General features: G+C 42.0%; 3 protein-coding genes across 7 annotated transcripts; 1 reads left to right on the top strand and 2 right to left on the bottom strand.

The window, feature by feature from the left end:
- Positions 1-1,829: 1,829 nt before the first annotated feature.
- On the bottom strand, positions 1,830-5,897 carry cdc34b (cell division cycle 34 homolog b). Of its 3 annotated transcripts, none has more exons than XM_079349346.1 (6): positions 5,374-5,897; positions 5,145-5,298; positions 4,138-4,224; positions 3,906-4,003; positions 3,664-3,798; positions 1,830-3,567 (listed from the first exon to the last, which is right to left on the bottom strand). In XM_079349346.1, exons 2-6 carry the CDS (start codon positions 5,280-5,282, stop codon positions 3,357-3,359), a joined length of 669 nt encoding a protein of 222 aa, XP_079205472.1. In that variant the 5' UTR covers positions 5,283-5,298; positions 5,374-5,897; the 3' UTR covers positions 1,830-3,356. The 3 variants fall into 3 exon arrangements, with proteins under 3 accessions (XP_079205472.1, XP_079205471.1, XP_079205473.1); XM_079349345.1 differs by having other exon boundaries at positions 5,145-5,463; positions 5,592-5,897; XM_079349347.1 differs by having other exon boundaries at positions 5,592-5,897.
- A 420-nt stretch (positions 5,898-6,317) lies between these two features.
- On the top strand, positions 6,318-11,333 carry cactin. The gene is made up of 11 exons (XM_079349323.1): positions 6,318-6,418; positions 6,536-6,874; positions 7,545-8,115; positions 8,236-8,331; positions 8,421-8,566; positions 8,708-8,870; positions 9,222-9,336; positions 9,453-9,645; positions 9,793-9,915; positions 10,101-10,468; positions 10,646-11,333. Exons 2-11 carry the CDS (start codon positions 6,570-6,572, stop codon positions 11,134-11,136), a joined length of 2,571 nt encoding a protein of 856 aa, XP_079205449.1. The 5' UTR covers positions 6,318-6,418; positions 6,536-6,569; the 3' UTR covers positions 11,137-11,333.
- Positions 11,334-11,595: 262 nt separating this feature from the next.
- Positions 11,596-19,303, bottom strand: LOC306827482 (semaphorin-4E-like). Of its 3 annotated transcripts, XM_079349326.1 has the most exons (16): positions 18,788-19,124; positions 18,287-18,431; positions 17,515-17,826; positions 17,233-17,378; positions 16,146-16,208; positions 15,932-16,030; positions 15,679-15,778; positions 15,482-15,592; positions 15,195-15,346; positions 14,822-15,000; positions 14,575-14,731; positions 14,160-14,382; positions 13,882-13,997; positions 12,840-12,997; positions 12,702-12,754; positions 11,596-12,626 (listed from the first exon to the last, which is right to left on the bottom strand). In XM_079349326.1, the coding sequence occupies exons 3-16, from the start codon at positions 17,621-17,623 to the stop codon at positions 11,968-11,970; spliced, it is 2,325 nt and encodes a 774-aa protein (XP_079205452.1). In that variant the 5' UTR covers positions 17,624-17,826; positions 18,287-18,431; positions 18,788-19,124; the 3' UTR covers positions 11,596-11,967. The 3 variants fall into 3 exon arrangements, with proteins under 3 accessions (XP_079205452.1, XP_079205451.1, XP_079205450.1); XM_079349325.1 differs by lacking the exons at positions 18,287-18,431; positions 18,788-19,124 and adding an exon at positions 19,208-19,303; XM_079349324.1 differs by lacking the exon at positions 18,287-18,431.

Raw genomic sequence — 19,303 nt, 5'->3', positions numbered from 1 at the left:
TTAAAGTTAGCTTTAGATTGTTTAAAGTAAGTTAGAATCTTTGGAACACTTGAGGGAAAGTCTCTATTTTAATACTAAAACTATTTCTAAATGTACTGGACGTCAGGACTTCTTACTTTGTGTCACATTTTATGGCTCTAGGACAGACTTGGCAGAAAGGATTCTTTACAGAATCATTGAGGGAGATAGAGACATGAGTCTGTCAGATAAACATAGACATGAAGTTCCAGTAAAGGGAAGACAAAAAAACAGCTCTTTTCAGAATGGCCCTAGCTGGGATTTATATCATTTCACAGCTCATGATTAGGCATCAATACTAACCACAACACCAACAAGCCTACTCTCTGTGCCTGCTAGTTTGGGTTTTTTAACTTTGAATTACTTTGTGGAAGTACAGATCGATGATCCACTCCCCAATGGAGGATGTCTGAGGCAAGGCTTAGCTTCCTAATCTGGGCCAAATACGAGACCCCTCTAAGTTTCCAGAACCAGCACCCCTGGAATGGTATAAGTCGTGTCATGATCAACTCCTCTGCAAGCCTGCTAAAAACCTAGAGGCAAATAGGCTGGAGGCCAACTAGACAAGACCATTAACATCTCAGCATGTTGGTCAGGCAGAGGGACAAGGCCCAGGCCAGCAGCACCAAGTCACCCGGAAGTGAGTGGATCATGACATCTCAACCCTCCTGTCAAAATTCCTACAGATTCCACAACCTCCATTCAGCCTGATACAGGGCTGTGGGCTGTCCCACATTTTTTTTAATCTATGCACAAATGGGAAACAAAGCTAAAGAAGCTGGAATTAATTCCCATTTGATATCTATTTAGATAAACAAATACACATGCTGTGCTGTTTATTGGAATCAAAACTCATCGATAAAGCATAGGATAAGACTTCTTCATGAAAAATGTAAGGAATAATAACAAAGTGAAAATTTAATTCAAGTTTCCTGTGTTACCTGTTTTACATTTGCATTCAGCAGGAGAGCTGAACACAAATGGAAAAAAGACCTTCTTAAGAGATTCTGAAAAAAAGTTGGTGTAAATATCAGAAAGTTGTCAATGCTCAAAAGACTGAACACTTTTCTGATGCTGTTGTGAATATCTGTCAAAAACCCAATGTAATTTTTAGTACTATTAACAGTATTCTAAATTCCCCACAATCCTCCTGTCTTGAAGCTTCCTCTGAAACCTGTGAATGATTACTTCAACAAGATTTCTACTGCACCAAGTCACCTGGTGTGAAAATTAACAGTGATTTTAAAATGGACTGATTTTTTAATTCTGTTGTAAAATATAGCTTCTTTCAGCTTTTCTTTCTTTTAGCTCTTCATGTTGGTGTTAGCCAGGCCTCCTTGTCTCACCTGAAGCAAGTTCAAAATGCTGCTGCTCGGCTCCTAACAGGAACACACAAGCTGGAGCACATCACTCCTATCCTGGCCTCCCGTCATTGGCTCCCTGTCAATTTTAGGATCCATTTTAAGATCTTGCTTTTTGCTTACAAAGCACTGAACAGGCTGGCTCCTTCCTGCCTCTCTGACCTTTGACAGCCGTATGTCCCATCAGGGTCATTACAGTCTGCTCATCAGTCCCCCAGTTAGGTTGGCACCATTGCCTGTGTTTACCTCGTCTTAAAGCTAATCTGTAAGCTTTGGAACCCATGAGTTTTTTTGTTTCCATGGTTTTATTCTTTGTTTTGTCCATTTTGTCCGTTTTCTTTTCATGCTAAATCTATTGAATGTAAAGAACTTTGGTCAACACTATTGTTTATAAATGTGCTATATAAATAAAGTTGAATTGGAATAATTTTGTTCAGTCAAATACCACTCTGTCTTCTCCCCAATAAATCTTTATTTTTTTCCATTTAAATAGCCACAAATTAAAAAGACAAGTGAATAGAACAATACAGTGATCATTCATACAGCTACATGTGCATATCAGTAATGGGTCCTGTTAAAGCTGTCCACCAACTCTGAAGACCACTGACAGGAGGGAAATGGTTGTTGAACGTTATTGTTTTGTCATATGTAATTCATTATCCTGAGAAATTCAGCATGAAGTCCCAATTTCTGTGAGTCAAACAATCAAAGTTGCTGATGCATACACATAAGAAGACACACATGCTCTCTACAAATTCCACTGAAACCATTCCAAACCTCACTGACAAAAATGTTGAGAGTCCTGTCTGATACTTCTGTGGAACAGCTTTTGCAAACCTAATCATCTGATCACGTAATAATCATTCTCAAGCAAAGAACGCGAGGCTTAATGTAACCAAAGAAACAAGACTAAAATAATAGAGCTGCAAGAGAGCCATCAAAGACTAAGTCATTACATTTTGGGCTTTCTTTTACATAACTTTAGCTCTTTGGCTCCGTCAGGCTTCTCGGAGAGACAACTTGAGGAGAAACTGATCTGTAATTAGTTTTGCCTCCACCCCATCCCCCTTAAAAAAAACTTAGTCATCCTACACAACTGTTAAATCTGAGCTACTTCAAATAACACAACCCCACACTCAATTACAGAGAAACACATCCAACAGTTAACATAAAAAAAACACACACACACACACACAGCAAAGATCCATTTCATGTTACCTAAAAATGTCCACACAAGGCTGTGACTCACTGACTCAGCTTGTCAGAAGATCCTCCAGGTTTTAAAAGTTCTCCGAGATCTCCAATGACTCTAGTCTGTCTTAACCAGATCAAACAGAAGGTAAGAAGTCCACCAGTAAAAGAGATGAAAAGCTTCCAATGATGTTCTGGCATGCACAAGAACACTGAAAACATCGTCCTGACTTCCGGTCCGACGGGAGCAACGCAGGAAATGTCTGTTTTAGCCTATTTGCAGTGCAGCACAAACAGGCTGCATAAAGTCCTCAAACTTCTGTTCGTCACAGAGACTGACTACTGTGAGCAACGCACAGTTACAATTAGGGGGGGAAAGGATATGAAAAAGATGCTAAGCTAAGGTTGGAAGTGTTTGCACCAGTGCAAATGTTGTTATTGTTAACAGTGGTATTAACCTCACAACACCAGATAGAATACAGGGGACCGAACTTAAATTTGAAGATAGTTTTTTAAAGTAAGGTTTTAGGTGATAAACAACTTGTTGGGAAGTTAAAGAAACTAAATGACGTTTGTGCTGGTGGAAATAAACCAGGTCTGACCCTTCTGCAACAGTGCATTAATTTTCCCCTTGAGGGGCTCAGGAAAAAAAAAACACCCCTTTTTTACGAGTTTAGAAGGCTTAACTTGTTCTCGGTTGTTAACCTTGATTTTTTTGGAAACCCAGACAGAAAGGAGGGTATCAATACGTCAGCTAGATTCGAGGGGATGCCGTCAAAAAGCATGTCACGACTCCTCATTGCCAGAGTCGTCCTCGTCGTAGCAGCAGTCTCCATCCCCGTCCTCCACGTCGTCGTCGTCATAGTAATAGTCGTAGAAGAGGTCAGAGCCTTCATCGGGGGCCGGGGCACGTGTGCGGACACAGTACTCGGCCAGTGTGGTGGGCACCTTCACACCATCGCGCTCAGCTTCTGCTTTAGTAGCTAATACTTGTTTCCTGATGTTAGAGAGTGAAAAAGATGAGGGAAGACCCACAATCAAGAATACGGCCATTCAAACCTTGGTCTACTATTCTTGGCAATGTTTTGTTTACCTGATGATTTCTACGTATTCCCGGTCCTTGCCCTTGCTGTCCCTCCATTTGCGGTACATGACCGAGGCATCCACATTGGCAGGAGAGAAGGTGTTGGGTTCATTCAGCAGTGAGATCACACTCAACAAAATGGTGCTGAAGCAAATAAAAAAAAGCAGTTGGAAAAAAATGATATACATCTGCTCATATATCTATATCATAAAGGATAAAAAAAACCCAGAGATATGAAAGAGGGTGATTACCGGACATTCTGGGTAGGATTCCATCTTTCTGAAGGCAGCTCTCCACTCTGCGGGTCGTCCACTGGAGGATGCAATATGGAGATACACACATCTCCGTTCTAATAAAAGACGAAAAGAACTTGTTTTTATGTGAACACCAAAACACCGAAAAATGAATAAAACACAGTAGTAAGGGCATTATTAGGTGTCACATGTTTCATACTTTAAAAAGAGACAGGATGTGTTACTTCACCTCGTAGATGTTTGGGTGCCACATCTTGGTGAGGAACCGGAATGCAGGTGGGGAGTATGGGTAATCTATAGGGAACTTGATCCGAGCCTGGGAGATAAAACTTATATTAACATGTGGCTCACATACACCAAATATTTTAATGACAGGTGCTCATGTTATTGATTTGTTATCTGCAGTCTAGGGATGCATAATAATCAACTAATATGAGCTTTCTGATTGATGTTTGCACATTCTTAGATACCTATATGTGCACACATTTTGCAGAGGCAGATATAAAATACATCACTTTTCAAAATCAAGCAGGTAAAAGAAAAATCTGTTTTCACAAAAAAATACAAAAAATCATGTTATATTGAAATTTTTATTACATTTTCATGGGTGCCTACTTCAATCTCCCAAAGCACAGTGTTTACTGAATAGCACTGGATAACTTTAAGATTCAATTCAAAAGGAAATTAGTTAAATGTTTTAGCATAGTTGCACTGTCGTTCATTTGCTGCTCTGTGTGCCCTTGAATTGCCCCCCAGTGACAAATAAAGTTTTATGAATTGAATTGATAAAACAGTAATTTTAAAGGCTTAATTGTTTATTTTCTAGCTGATGCATAAATGTATTGCTCTCAATAATTTAAATCACATGGTGTTTTTTTTAGAAACATATGCAATGTTTTTGTCAGTAGTAGCGTTTGTAACATTACTACACACTTACTCCTCTTCAATATGATGTCATACATTGTATTGCTATATGGTATGAAAGTCTGAACAAAGACATGCATGTATTTGCAGGCTGACAACTTGGTTTTCGCAATGTTGCAATCACACTATTGATTGGTAACATAAAGGGTGATTTCTAAATTGTGCCTCCTATTTTTCTTGTTATTTTCAAGAATTTGCATCCATTTGATGGTCTAAAACTCGGCCTGTTATTTCGTGAGTCGTGTGTACGTTTTAATAAACTGCACAAGACAAAGAAAAACAATTGTGTGCTACTTCCTTCTTGACTCTTACCTTAAAATAACCCCCTTCATAGTGAGTGTTTGGGGGTCCGAAAATGGCCACTTCCCAGTTGTACATGTCAGCCTCGTCCACCAGTGTTATCTTGAATCCCTCGACAGGCTGCTCCTGAAGGCTCTTCATCTCCAACATGAGTGCTTTCTGTGAGCTGGCAACATGAGAGGAGTCATGTTGCGCCATTGTGCAGCACGAAGCCTTTCACTTGATCCGGGGTCGAGTTTACCTGGACTTGACTTAAATTAACCTCACTGAACAACCCAGAGAAAATCAGCTTCAATGTACGGAGACAATGAAACAGGCCAAACCAGCCGGGCTGCGCATGAACCAAACAAAGGTTGTGTTGATGTGTCACCAAATCCGAAAACTTATTTACAAATGTCAGAACTTAGAAATGGATTAACTGTCAGAAACATGGTGACTGAAGAGCTTTAGTTGATTTACCTGACAGGACAAGCTCGGATATAAGCCGTAAATCTATTGGTAGCTGCTGGCTAATGTAAACTAGCTAACAAGCTCTACCTTAACCGACCAACTAAAGCCGATTTTACCGTGGCTTCAATAATTTCTAAACCCCGCGAGAGCCAGATCAAAACAGAAGACGCATCAAAAAAAATTTCTACAAAGCTAGAAAATAAAAAAAACCCTCATCAGGTAATGCATGTAAGTGCAGCTGTTATCGCCCTAACATAGAGAAGATTGTTACTGAAAGCAGCCCCCCTCTCCCCTCAATGTCGGCAATGGCGCCCTATGTCGTCTGGGATTTGTAGTCAACTCTTCATCTCTGGTCATTGCTCCTAAACTTTAAAACAACACGTTTGCCATACAGTGACATACATTTTCACATGCTTTTATAATTGAATTTCAACATGTGAAATTGGTTGAGTTTGACATCATTTTTTTTAAAGCATTTGCTTAAAAGCGATTTTTGACAACTACATTTTCCTGCGCTTGATGTGACGTCACAAAAACATGAATGTTGTTTGTGTTTTTGAGATTCCGCCCTGACCTATTTCCACTCGCTATTTATTTACAGACAACAGTAATTCTTTATAGTGTGGTTCTGTTAAGGTTGTTTTGTGCCTAACAGTAAATACATATAAATAGTGGATATTTATTTGCGGTTTATTTTCTAATTGTACACTTGTGACGTCTAAGTGTGCGCCATCTTTTTTTAAAAAGTCCATTTGGGGTGGCTTCTGTTGCCTGATGGATTAATTATGAAACCAGAATAAAAACGGCTTTGTTTGGATTTTAATTATTATTTAATGGTGCGATGTATATATTTATTTAGCAAAGAAAATACTTTATTAACACATAGGTTTATTTTTCTGTTTCTGTCGACAACTACCTGTTTTCTCAGTTACCTCTTATTTACGCGACAACAGGCACTCCGGACCCTGCGTTGGAAGAAAGTACGTGATGAGTTCGAAAACACGACGCCGGTCTCGCTCCAAGTCCAGAAACCGGAGCCGTGAGCGGCGGAACAAGTCCAGAGTGAGTGGGTCTAGATCTCCAGAGACCAGAAGACCTCGCAGCCGGTCTGTGGAGGCGAAAAGTACGGCACGTGGACATGGACGGTCGAGCAGCAGGGACTCAGGCGATGGATCTCCGGGTCGACGTCGGCCTCAACGCAGGGACCGTCCTGGGTCCAGGAGCAGCTCAGACAGTGACAGGATGCGAGCTACACACCGGGTCAGGAGCCAGTCGAGGGGTCGATCTTCAAGGTAAATGTCTTCCGTGTCCAGCTAGCTGCTCGGTTTTGTAAGTCCTCGGTTTGACTTGTTTAAGGAGTGATGGAGGAGCCGATCTGCAGTAAAAAACAATGGTGTCTGTATGTTTCATTTATTTATGTGTAATCCACCTGTGCTCGTGTGCTTTTTGTTATCGTTACTGAAAGATAATTTGCAGCTGACTAATCTAATCATACATCATCGAAACATCATCATTAGCATTTTATTTAAAGTAACTGTATTTCATTTACAGCCACATTTATAAATAGGCACTATCGGAATCATGTGAACATGTACCTAAACAGTTAATTAGATGTATAACATTCAAAACAATAACAATACATCCATTGAGATCACTTTAATGCGAAACTCTAGACCTGAATTTAGACTGGTCACAAAATACCATAGTGAGTTTCATTCTTTTCTGCATGGTTGCCTTGGTGATTTGGTCTACATGTTGTACAATATGGTGACTTTTTAAATCTCGAATAAGGTTGCTAGTTAACATAAACTTTTTCTCTATGTTTTAAAGATTGTAGTGACCAGAAGTCGGATCTAAAAAATAATCATTCCCATTGTAAACTGATTTTTATGTTAGTCTCACCGACATGGTTGGCCACCTTTGACAGAAAAAAGTGCTGAAATATGTCACTTTTCTTTTCAGCTCTGATTCAGATGATCCAACAGTTAGGAAGAAGAGACAGGACATGAAGAATCGCAGAGAAACATCACGAGAGAGGAGAAGAGGAAGATCTAACTCCAGTGACAGGAGCAGTGACAGAGAAAGGAGCAGGCGGATCAGTCCATCTAGAGACAGATCAAAGAGGGTCAAAGACAGAGAAAGGAGGAGGAGCAACAGCAGAGACAGGGAAAGAAAAGGAGAGAAAGAGAAATACCGAGAGTGTAGGATGAGGAGTGAAGACAGGGAGCGAGGGAGGAGCGTGAAAAGTAGAGAGAGGACTGAAAAAGGCAATTCTTCAGATTCGTCTGATAGCTCTGGATCCGACCGCGGGGGCCGTGCGGTTAAAGAAAAAGAGGACAAGAAAAAACAGAAGGAGATGATGAAAGCTCTGGAAACACCAGAGGAGAAGAGGGCTAGGAGGTTAGCAAAGAAGGAAGCAAAGGAGAAGAAAAGGAGAGAAAAGATGGGCTGGAGTGAGGAGTACATGGGATACACCAATGCTGACAATCCCTTTGGTGATAACAACTTGTTAGGCACATTCAAATGGCAGAAGGTGAGTTTGAGCAGCGTTCAATAAATTTTTTTTTACCTTTTCAAAATAGCCCTCTCGAGTACTTATCATTTAAACTTCTAACTCATCTGGGTTTTCTCTTGATTCTTGCTTTTGTTGTAGGCACTGGATAAGAAAGGAATCGGCCATCTTGGTGAAAAGGAGCTCAAAGAAAGGAACAAATGTATTCAGGAGGAGAACCGTAGAGAACTGCAGAAGGTACGAGCACAGGATTTTTTTTTCTTGCAGTAATATTAGATTTATGTGTTCCAGCTATTTAAATAAAAATGTGATCACTTTGCGTAAAGGTGAAACAGCTGCGTCTTGAGAGGGAGCGGGAAAAGGCCATGAGAGAGACGGAGCTTGAGATGCTGCAGAGAGAGAAGGAGGCGGAGCACTTCAAAACCTGGGCTGAACAGGAGGACAACTTCCATCTGCATCAGGCCAAACTACGGTGAGTGTGCATCGACAATCCCAGCCTTTCCCCGTTTTCACTTCATCTCTTCATGTCAAAGAGTGCAGTTGAAGGCTCCAATAGCTGTCCCCAGAACACATATTTGAACTGTCAACCATACGACGTGTGATATGTGTCCAGGTCTAAGATCAGAATCCGGGATGGTCGCGCCAAGCCTATTGACCTTTTGGCAAAGTACATCAGTGCAGAAGATGACGACCTCGCTGTGGAGATGCATGAGCCATACACCTTTCTCAACGGACTCACCGTCACGGACATGGACGACCTGCTGGAGGACATAAAGGTGCGCGTTTATGTTCCATTTAAGTGTAAAGTTTGAATGACCAACTTTAAGTAGCATTAATCACACGGCACTGCTTTTAAAAAGAAGCAGTAGTCATTTAGTGAAAAGTGCAGCTGTCTTTTATTGGACCACCTGCTAATATTGCAACTTTGTTTAACTCCTAACTGTAAGTGAGTCATCATGTGTATCAATATGTATCTTACCCTAGGCTTGAAACTGATCAGAATTTAATCCAGATTTCATCTCATGCAGATCCAAACTAACCATGGCAGAGGCCATGTGTTAACAGCTACATCATTTTCTTGTCCTTCGAAAGAAATGTTAACTGCACGAGTGTTGTTCTGCCGGCAGGTTTACATGGAGCTGGAGCAAGGGAAGAACGTGGACTTCTGGAGAGACATGACAACCATCACCGAGGACGAGATCAGCAAACTGAGAAAGCTGGAGGCCTCTGGGAAAGGACCAGGTACATCACAACGCATATACACAACACAGTACATCCTATGCAGAATCAAACTGTGTGTGCAAGCTGCGCTCAGCTGTTTCTTGTCTTTTCTTTCAATGCAACATTTTCATTCTCAGGTGATCGCCGCGAGGGCATCAACACAGCTGTGAGCACCGATGTTCAGACGGTGTTCAAAGGAAAGACGTACAGCCAGCTGCAGGCGCTGCACCTGAACATTGAGTCAAAGATTCAGGCTGGAGGATCAAATCTGGATATCGGTTACTGGGAAAGTCTGCTCCAGCAGGTCAGAGTCTACATGGCCAGAGCAAGGTATATATGTGGGAACCCTAATTATTGCTTTTTTTAATATATATATATATATATATATATATATATATATATATATATATATATATTATTTATTTTTTATGGAACGTGAGTTGAAGTCTAAGATTGAGTTACTCTATGATGTTACAGGTTGAGAGAGCGACACCAGGATGTGCTCCGTCAGAAGCTGTTCAAGCTGAAACAGGAACAAGGAGTAGAGAGTGAACCTTTGTTCCCCATCATCAAAGAGGAGCAGAGGAGCGATGAAGAGGAGTAAGTTCCTTTAAAGCTTTACACACAAGCTACAACCTGAGCTTCAAGTTTCACTTCACGCTATGTTCCTGCTCTATTTTGAGTTGTTTTTCAGCATGTGCTGGAACTTAAAAACTGCATTTTGAATAATTATGATGCATCCTCTCCTCGCCGACATTTTCATCAAATTGTGTGTGCAACTTCAGGGAAAGAGGAGAGCAATCGAGGGGGGCAGTAGCAGAAGAGGCCGACCAGTCTTCATCGTCCTCCACAAAATACAGGAAAAGAGGACTTGAAGATGACGAAGAGGAGGCAGGACCGTCAACATCCACAGCAGGGAACCAAGACAAGGACGAGGGAGAAAAGGATGACAAAGACGAGGAGAAGGGAGAGGTGGTGGAGGCTGTGCTGACAGAGGAGGACCTGATTCAGCAGAGCCAGGCAGAGTACGACTCCGGCCGCTACAGTCCCACGCTGCTCACGCAGTCCGAGCTGCCACTGGACACACACTCGATCACGCCCGAAGAGGACACACACAGGCTGGAGTTGGCACGCAGACAGCTACAAGTCACAGGTATGAGGCGCACACATAGGCGCTTAAATATCAGGCCTTACAAAAACAGACTGTAATATGAATTAACTCTATCAGCAAAATGTACAAGAAAAAGCAACACCTACCTTTTGGAGGACTTTTTACATTTTATCAAATGTATTTTGTTCCTAAATGTTTCTCCTTTGACTATTGTACCAGGTGATGCCAACGAGAGCGCAGAGGACGCCTTCGTACGACGTGCAAGAGAGGGCATGGGCAACGACGAGGCTCAGTTCAGCGTGGAGTTCCCCGTCACGGGTAAAATGTACCTCTGGGCCGACAAATACCGTCCCAGGAAACCCCGCTTTTTCAACAGGGTCCACACTGGCTTCGAGTGGAACAAATACAACCAGACGCATTACGACTTCGACAACCCTCCCCCAAAGATCGTCCAGGGTTACAAGTTCAACATCTTCTACCCGGACCTTATCGATAAGCGTTCCACGCCGCAGTACTTCCTCGAGCCCAGTCCCGACAACAAGGACTTTGGGATTCTAAGGTTCCATGCAGGCCCTCCGTACGAGGACATCGCCTTTAAGATCGTGAACAGGGAGTGGGAGTACTCGCACAGACACGGTTTCCGCTGTCAGTTTGCTAATGGGATCTTCCAGCTGTGGTTCCACTTTAAGAGGTATCGCTACAGGAGATAGGGGCCACATACCGAACGGACCAAGAGCTTCGTCACGGTATACTTTAAGAGCTGTACAGTCGATGTGCTTTGTTTTTTTTTTCCTATATTAGCTGCTCTCACATTGGGCAACATTTTCTTAAAGATATAAATTCATCTGTACTGTTGTCAAGAAAGTCAACTGTAATGTAGATCCAAATTAAAGATGTTTTTACACCACGCAAGCCGTCCCTGGTTGATTATTTTTGGTTGTAAATTCTTCTGTAAACGGTTTAATCATGGAGTCAGTCTGGAAAAATAAGGCAGTATACAGAAGTATAGGAACTATTCATGTCTGCAGGTTTCTTTGTCTGTTTTTAGCTTTCATGGCAAGTCCAGTCTTGCTGAAATGTTGTAAATCCTGTTCACTACTTCTGGATAAAGTTATACAACAGGGACCAGGTACAAAGTGTTCAGTGAAGTCAATTTAAGTTTTCTCAGCTTGTGGTTAGAAATAAAATGGCTTAATTTCATTTATTGAACATTCCTGTTGAAAATAATACATTTCAATCTAAAAACAGATTTACAAAATTTTGTAAGGATCTTAAACAGTACATTTAAAAAAAGAAGCGACAAAATTCAAGTACGTATCATTTGTACAAAAAAATATAGAATCTCTTGGTGTGTTTAAATCTGCTCATCAGTTCATTGTCTCTGAAACAAAGATTCAAAAAAGTTGAACAGTCCAACCTGTTGAAAATGTCCCATGCATTCAGGTTGTTTTTACAACTGAACGGATGAATCTGGTGTTCTGCATGGAAAGAAATGTTCATTTTGAACATGTCAAGGAAACGAAGAGTTTGTTTTTTGTAATTCAAATTTCAGACTCGTCATCAATAAATTTCAGAGTTGGAAGATTAACGGTTTGATCACCGAGCTCTTCGTCTGCATTAAATGCTGCCTCCACACTGTTGTGGTTGTTGTTACTGCGGCCGTTGTCCGTTTCCAACACCAGAGGCTTCTCCTCTGCCAGCGCAGGCCTTGGTGTGTATTGGTTAAGACCGTCCTGCTCATGGGTCCCCTGGGATTGCTCGACCTTCTTTCCACAGTTCCAGGGCAGTGGAATGTGGCCTTTGTAAAAGTTCCAGGCCAAAAGGGCAAGAAGACAAACTACAAGCAATGCAACCACTACCTGAAGTCCAGCCACAGAGGGGCCGTCAACCTGAGCCCTGGGAAAAATCGGAGTCCCACCACGTGTGCCTGCTGGAACTATGCTGACCTGGTACTCGGCCACAGCCACTGAGTATTTGGCAGCTTTCGAGTGCTCGAAAAAGAGGCAGCGGTATCGACCGGCATCTGAGTCTGAGGCGTTGAGGATGAGCAGTCCGTCTTTCAGAAATTGTAAGCGCGCTGCAGGGGTCAGACGGCTGCTGTCCCGCTCCCAGGCTGGTTCTGCCAGGTTTGAAGGTGCAGTGCAATGCAGCTTCAGGTTCCCTCCAGGCCAGATGGACTGATTCACAGGTTTAACAGGATCTGAAAACCAAACAGAGCGTCTTCAGATATGTATAATCTTTTTGAGCTTAGGTGCTTAAATATTCACCACCTCACCAGCATCTGGACAGGCAGACGCATCGCCATTTTCCACACTTTGGATCAGCTTTCTGAACAAGAAGATAAAATAGGATTAAACTGAGTGTGGATACAATAACTACAACTGCTAATCTACATTTTTGACAAGCTGCCTACCTTTGTGAAGTAGAAAGGAAAACACAATTTCTGTCAACCTCGTCCCAGCCACAGTACGGGTCTCTGGACAGCACACAGTCCATACAGGATAAGGATCTATTACATGTGGCCAGGGGAATCTGTGCTGCTCCGTAGTCTGAGCCTGCATAGATATAACCCTGTACACAATGGATCACACACAAACACACAACAATGACAATTTTAGACTGCCAGCTGAGCTCTGAGAATACAGCGTATATCTTCACAAAATGCTCACAGCGACCTTTTCTCATCAGAAAACTGCATAGTCTTGGTGTCAGTCAGCACATTTTAAAGCTGGCGTATACTATAAATCTATTGTTGAGTGACTTAACTTTCCATCTCCCTGCCTGGTACAGTCACTTAAACTGTAGATTAAAGAATAAACTGTCAAGGGTCGTGTCAACAGCAGGCAAAATAGTGGGCAAACCACAAAAAATGGTCCTCGTCCTGTCTCAATTTTTTACTGACAGGACGAGGAAGAAAACTCCCAACGTCTTTTCCACCAATGTGAGCCACTGAGCTCTGGGAGGCGCTAAAGAGTCCCTCTGGCTACCAAAAATATATTTACGAAGTCATTTATTATAAGTGTAGTAAACATCCTGAATCATGCAACATGACTGATACGATCTGAACCATGTCATAAACCTATTTTTACTGTGTAAATGTAACTGCTATGATGACTGAATGTTCTTATGCTCTTTTATGAATATGGGGAGCTCAAGGCAAATTTCCACCTCTGCTGGACAATAGAGATTCATTCTATTCTAATGTGTGTGCTTTACAGAAACGTAACTTGTATATGGCACAATAATTAACAAACTAATATGGAACGCTGACATGCAAGCTCAACAGCACCACCATTTTTTATAAGGAGACTTTTACTGCACATTTTAATGTTGACATTACTATGTTGAAATTATTTTACAAAAGTTTCATTGAAAATGTGTTGACCTTTTGTATTTAGCATTGTCCATGTAAAATAAGAACAAAGTACACAAGGCTATTTATGAGTTTAAATTACCGTGACTTCAGAGAATTTCAGGCTCTTGATTGGCTCTAGACCCTGGAAGAGTTGTACTTCCTCTATGATGAACACCTCTTGATCGTAGCTCACGGCTTTCAGCAGTGTGCCTTCCTCTTATCATACATTAAAAAAAAAAAAGGAGACACATGAAAAATGTACGTGCTGATAAATATATCCTAATGCTAATCACTGAAACTGTCACCGTTGACAAAAGTGGCAAAGAAAAAAAAAAAGTGGCACACAAAGTGGCCGAGTCATGAACATACTTTACATACCTGTGCCAACAAATATCACGTGGTACTTGCTGCCGTCTGCTGTCTGTGCTTGGGTAACTATGATGCGTGTGAATGTAGCTCCACTTCGCACCACTAAAGGCTTCACCTCTATTGGCTGGATAGCTTGGTCCATGAGGGGTTTATCTTTGATAAATTGAAGGGTCCGGTCTGGGAGGTCCAGAGTCTGATTTATGCCCTTTTCACGAGCAGCATTGTTAATACACTGGCAAGGGAGAAAAGGGGAAGGTAAGAGAAAAAAGAGCGAACGACACAGTCAGACCACGAAAAGAATCAGCTTCCTGCTGGGCCACTTGTTGTAAAAAAGTGTTGCCCTGTCTTTGTTTCTTGCACACGCACGTGCGCACACACACACACACGCACGCACATGCACACATTGAATAGTGGGCAGACTCACAGCTCCAGGCCGAGGGAAGGGGACATCTCCGCTATACATCACCCACTTAACAAAAGAGGTTTCTACGGGGACCGAGGTCTTGTACTTCCCCTCCTCAAACACTTTGCTGATTTCAGACACCCGGTACGCACACACTGCAGAAACGTCTGATGTGTCCCTGGAACACAGAGGAACAGAAAATGTGAACTGAGAGGTGCACCAAACACCATTAAAGAGAAATAAACGTTCTTTTTTAATTCAAGCTTACGATTGTGGAGTAAAGATGGCAAAGAACAAACAGTCCCTCCACTCTTTCTGTGGGTCACACCAGAGGTACATGTCCTGGATAATGTAAGGCAATTGAGACTCAAGCACTGGACAGTCCAACCTGGCTTTCAGGAAGGATGTCCATTTCTTCTGCAATGTCCTCTGACCTCCAAGATCCCCCTGTGAACAAAGACGGACAACCACAATGCCACATTTACAAGAGGAAAAACATGCAGACGAACAGGATGCACAATCAAGCAGCGGAATGAGCACAACCAAGGACGTTCTTTTTTAATTCTCTCCTTGTGTGACAGGATGCAGTGGCTTTTCAGTTCATAAATAAATAATAATAAGTTCATAATAAACTCTCTCACCTTGCAGACGCGGGCTACACGGGAAACCACCAGTTTGTTGTAGCAGTCAGACTCTACTGCTGTCTCACTGAAGAACACGTACACCTTGTCATCATCTCCAGCCTCACTCGACACACTCTCTGGCATCTGGGTCATGGAGACAAAGTTGGGCTCTGGAATAGAAACAAGAGAAGGGAATTTTGACTTTGAAAACATGAAACAATTAAACAAAACAAACCGTTCATCTCAGTCTAGAGACAGTGATGCGTTAGCATGAATAAAGCATGAAGCAAAAAAACAAATCTCACCATTGAGCCAGGAGCTCTTGAACTCAGTGCGTATGGAGGCAGGAGAGCTCCGCATTAGGACAGGTTCAGAGCCCAGGAAATTCATAGATGTGGCTGAGTACAGGCTGTTTTCTAAAGAGACAGTGATACATAAAGAAAATAACTCGACTGTGTTTTTCTTAGGCTCTTTTTCTTCTTTTTTTTTTAATGCTACTCACCGAACATGACAGAGGCGTATCTTTGGAAAGGGTCAAACGGACACTTCCCTTTGCCATCCTCTCCTTTCTTCTCAAGAGTCAGTTTTCCATCTGCATAGGACTGCACAAACACATAGGGTCATACTAGAAATCACAGACGTTTATCTTCAAATCATACAGCTTTTTATAGACACTGTGACTATGCCGCATCAGTGCATACAGTGTGGACTGCGTCTAAAAAGAGAAGTGAGGACTGCAGCTCTTAATGTCTCACCATGTAATCACACTCAGGATCAAAAGCGTTGGTTCCACACACATACATCCTGTTATCCTCCATCGTGTGCAGGACCCTGATGTAGTTCTTGCACTCAGTCTATAAAATCATTTTAAAATGCAATTGTCACACCTGTTTAATATCAGGAAGTTCAAAATTGAAGATGCTTAAAACACACACACACACACACACACACACACACACACACACTCACCTCAGGATTTTTTCCTTTGTTTTTACACTCATCTCCTTGCTTCGTTGTCACTTCCCATTTAACCTTTAATAAAACAAACCAAACAATTCTCACATTTTTGTGGATGAAGAGATGTGATATAAACCAGGTAAATTATGTGATATTTAGGATAGCAAAAAAATAACCCATATGAAAATTGTTAAGCCTTACTTAAGCCATTGTTATAAATAAAGAATGTCCTTGCAAATGGAACCAAGAGTTGCAATAAGTGAATGATTTTCTGCAAGCCGTTCTCATTGTGTGTTCGGAAAACTTGCAGTGATTAGTATCTAAAATGTAAACTGCATATTTAACTGATTAATACTGACATAAAACAAACTTTCCTAAAACATGGTGTTTCTCATGCAAAACAAGTAGTAGTCATAGTAGTTGTTAAGTATTGTAAAAAAAACTAACAAACATTATGGTATTTATATTTCTATCAAAAGCAACAATAACCAACCTGGTCACAACAAGTAATCCAAACTGCTATCTCACATTATTTTGCAAACTTTCAGACCTCTGTAGTGGCGCCGGGTAGACTAGCAGTCATATTGCACAACAATGTTAAACAGCACTTTGCAGTGTGTCATTTCCTACCCTTACACCCATTCTGCTACTCTTTCCACTTTACTATCCTCTTCAATAAAGGCAAATCATACTGGGATATTGTGTGAAGAAAAGTGTTACATGTTTTGCAAATGCGAGGAGGATGTGATGTTCAAAGCCCTACTCAAAAGAACTTATTTGCAGTTATTGTAAATTTGTAAACAACAAATGTTGCACACTTTAGTGAAAAAAGTGTTAAAGTCAAGTGTTGTGGACAGCTATGTGTACAGACAGGCCTGCACAGAAACAGGGCTCTTAGTGTGAATGCTTCACAGCATGTTAGATATACTTCAGGGCAGAGAGCTTGGCATGACACACGAGTTTGCTCTGAGAAGTGTTAAGCCCCAGGACAAGAAAGCTCCAATCAAACACATCAATAATAAAGTAATGCAAGCAGTTATTGGATGTTGCTCCAAGCTTCTACTAGCATGTATTGCATCATTAACCATGGCGCTCTCACCGAAGCATGTTTCTTTGAGATGTCTTTGAGATCAAGGGCAAACACTGCCTCCCGGGCACCCAGTATCAGCAGGTTCAGATCTTCTCTCAACAGCATGGTGGAGTAGTTGAACACTCCCTCTTCACGAAACAGGTGTGCATTGTCACCTACAGATAGAATAAGAGAGATTTACTTAGAAACCCCCAGTGATTAAACCCTGTTTCCCAATAAGTCTGTCAAAACTCAGGTTATAAAAGCTAACATGAGATGACTGGATGCAGAACAAGATTACACAACACTTACTATGGTAAGGCACAGATCTGCGGGGGACACTGAATAATGGTGAGTCTTCTTCCAGCGTCAAGGCCAGGGGCAGCAGCCAAAAGACACAGAGGGACAGCAGCGGATGCATGGCTCTTTTGTTCAAGTTAACAGGAATTTAAGCTTTATTGTTTCGCCACCATCAGTCATACAGGGGTAAAAACAGCAAGCAGCATCTATGACGTGATGAGGTCTGTTCCGACTGAAGGGCACTGGCCCCTTTACTGGCCCCGCTCAGCAGGCTGTCCATGGTGAGATGGATGGCACAGGCCAAAGAAACAAAGCTGAGGAGGGCTGAAAGAGACAAGGTTGTATGCACATCAAAGTCCATTCAATAGACGTCTTTCCTGACAGACAAGAAAAGCTTAAAATCTGTATTACAGAAACATAAACAATCAATTAAAATGACAACGCAAAAGAACGAGATGCATTTCAACCAAAGTGAGAGAAACAAAGCAAAAAAAGCAGAGAAATGGCTCAAAAGGGCGGAGTGAGCTAAAGTCAGCGCGGCAGTAAATCTGTCAGTGCCATAGTGATGTTAATGTAGGGCCATGAAAAGCCTTCAGCAGGGTGCAGGGATGTCGACTTCAGCTCTCCTGCAGCACCAAACACAAGCAAACAATGAGAGATTCACAGAGAGTGCCAGAGGCTGCTACAGACCAGAGACGTTGTAGGCAAAAAAAAAACTTTGTTGCAAACTGAGTTGCACAAGCTTTTGCACAATCAAAACCATCAACAGAAAGGTCAAAATAACCTGAGATAGTTGTTCCTCTTTTATTTGCGTCCACAAACAGTTTTCCCAATATGTTCCTCTACAACCTGCAGGGTGGGTGTGTACTGTTGCTGTGGGTGCCTCAGTCTTACCCAACAGAGGTGTGCTGCAGTGTTGTCCTGATGAGCTGTGGCATGTCAGAGAATGCAGCCCTGATAAGATGTTTCACATATTTGGCACTGGGGCTCAAGCCAGCTTTACTATACACCCATTTGCACACACACATCCGCTCACCATAACGACATAAAAGCATTATGTTATTGACCAAGCGTCCCAAAGCAAGAACAAGTGTGTGTACAGTGTGAAATCAGTTAAATCAACTATAAACAGCGTGTGGTAGTATGCTTACAATATAACTGAAATAACTGAAAATGTAGGCCTGCTCACGCTTTAATAACAAAAAGTCCTTAAGTTGAACAAACAGCTTTAACTCAAGCAGGCGAACCGTCAACAACAAACACCTATTAAAAGTTAATCACTCACCTGCGCACCGACACGCCCAAGATTGCGGATACGTCCATTGAAACTACTCCCAACACCTGTTTAAGCGTTACTTTTAACCCGCACTTCTTCATTACCAACTGGTTTTTGTTAGTTAAATGTATTTAAAGTACCAAAGCAGTATACAAGAAAAGCCTCACACAAACGTCGGTAGTCATGACCGCGATGTAACGTCACCGCAGGGCTGTTTAACTTCGACTCGCACGAGGCTCCTTCAAGACTACACATCGAAAACACAAACAGGTTCACTTCTTAAAATCGCACATCGCAAGCAAAAAAAAAAAGTTTTTTCAGCTTCTCTAATTCAGTTCCGCACCTCACAACCACATCGCTCATCAGCAGGCTGTCTGACAGGAGGACGGCTGCTGGCTGCTTCTGCCGCGCTGTCTTATTTGAAGCCACCTTCGGAGAGCCGTTGAGTCTGCGGGCACTGATCTCTGATCTGATTTAGTTTTCATTGTTCTCATTTACAAAGGTCTGTGAGGGGAGGGCGCTACT

The sequence above is a fragment of the Symphodus melops genome (genome assembly GCF_947650265.1).
Source record: "Symphodus melops genome assembly, chromosome: 7".
In the NCBI taxonomy this organism is placed as follows: domain Eukaryota; kingdom Metazoa; phylum Chordata; class Actinopteri; order Labriformes; family Labridae; genus Symphodus; species Symphodus melops.
The sequence above is the reverse complement of the archived record's forward strand: the minus strand, read 5'-3'. Positions and strand labels throughout refer to the sequence as shown.

What these genes read in the sequence shown, in the direction of transcription:
- LOC306827482 (XM_079349325.1), bottom strand. Translation starts at nt 17,623, where the DNA reads ATGCATCCGCTGCTGTCCCTCTGTGTCTTTTGGCTGCTGCCCCTGGCC. An exon ending in TGAAATTCTCTGAAGTCACG is followed by an intron (nt 12,998 to 13,881) that starts GTAATTTAAACT and finishes CATTGTGTACAG; the next exon opens with GGTTATATCTATGCAGGCTC. An exon ending in GTCTGCCTGTCCAGATGCTG is followed by an intron (nt 12,627 to 12,701) that starts GTGAGGTGGTGA and finishes TTTGGTTTTCAG; the next exon opens with ATCCTGTTAAACCTGTGAAT.
- cactin (XM_079349323.1), top strand. Translation starts at nt 6,570, where the DNA reads ATGAGTTCGAAAACACGACGCCGGTCTCGCTCCAAGTCCAGAAACCGG. An exon ending in ACCTGCTGGAGGACATAAAG is followed by an intron (nt 8,871 to 9,221) that starts GTGCGCGTTTAT and finishes TTCTGCCGGCAG; the next exon opens with GTTTACATGGAGCTGGAGCA. An exon ending in GTCTACATGGCCAGAGCAAG is followed by an intron (nt 9,646 to 9,792) that starts GTATATATGTGG and finishes ATGATGTTACAG; the next exon opens with GTTGAGAGAGCGACACCAGG.
- cdc34b (XM_079349345.1), bottom strand. Translation starts at nt 5,330, where the DNA reads ATGGCGCAACATGACTCCTCTCATGTTGCCAGCTCACAGAAAGCACTC. An exon ending in ATGAAGGGGGTTATTTTAAG is followed by an intron (nt 4,225 to 5,144) that starts GTAAGAGTCAAG and finishes TTTATCTCCCAG; the next exon opens with GCTCGGATCAAGTTCCCTAT. An exon ending in GAATACGTAGAAATCATCAG is followed by an intron (nt 3,568 to 3,663) that starts GTAAACAAAACA and finishes CTCTAACATCAG; the next exon opens with GAAACAAGTATTAGCTACTA.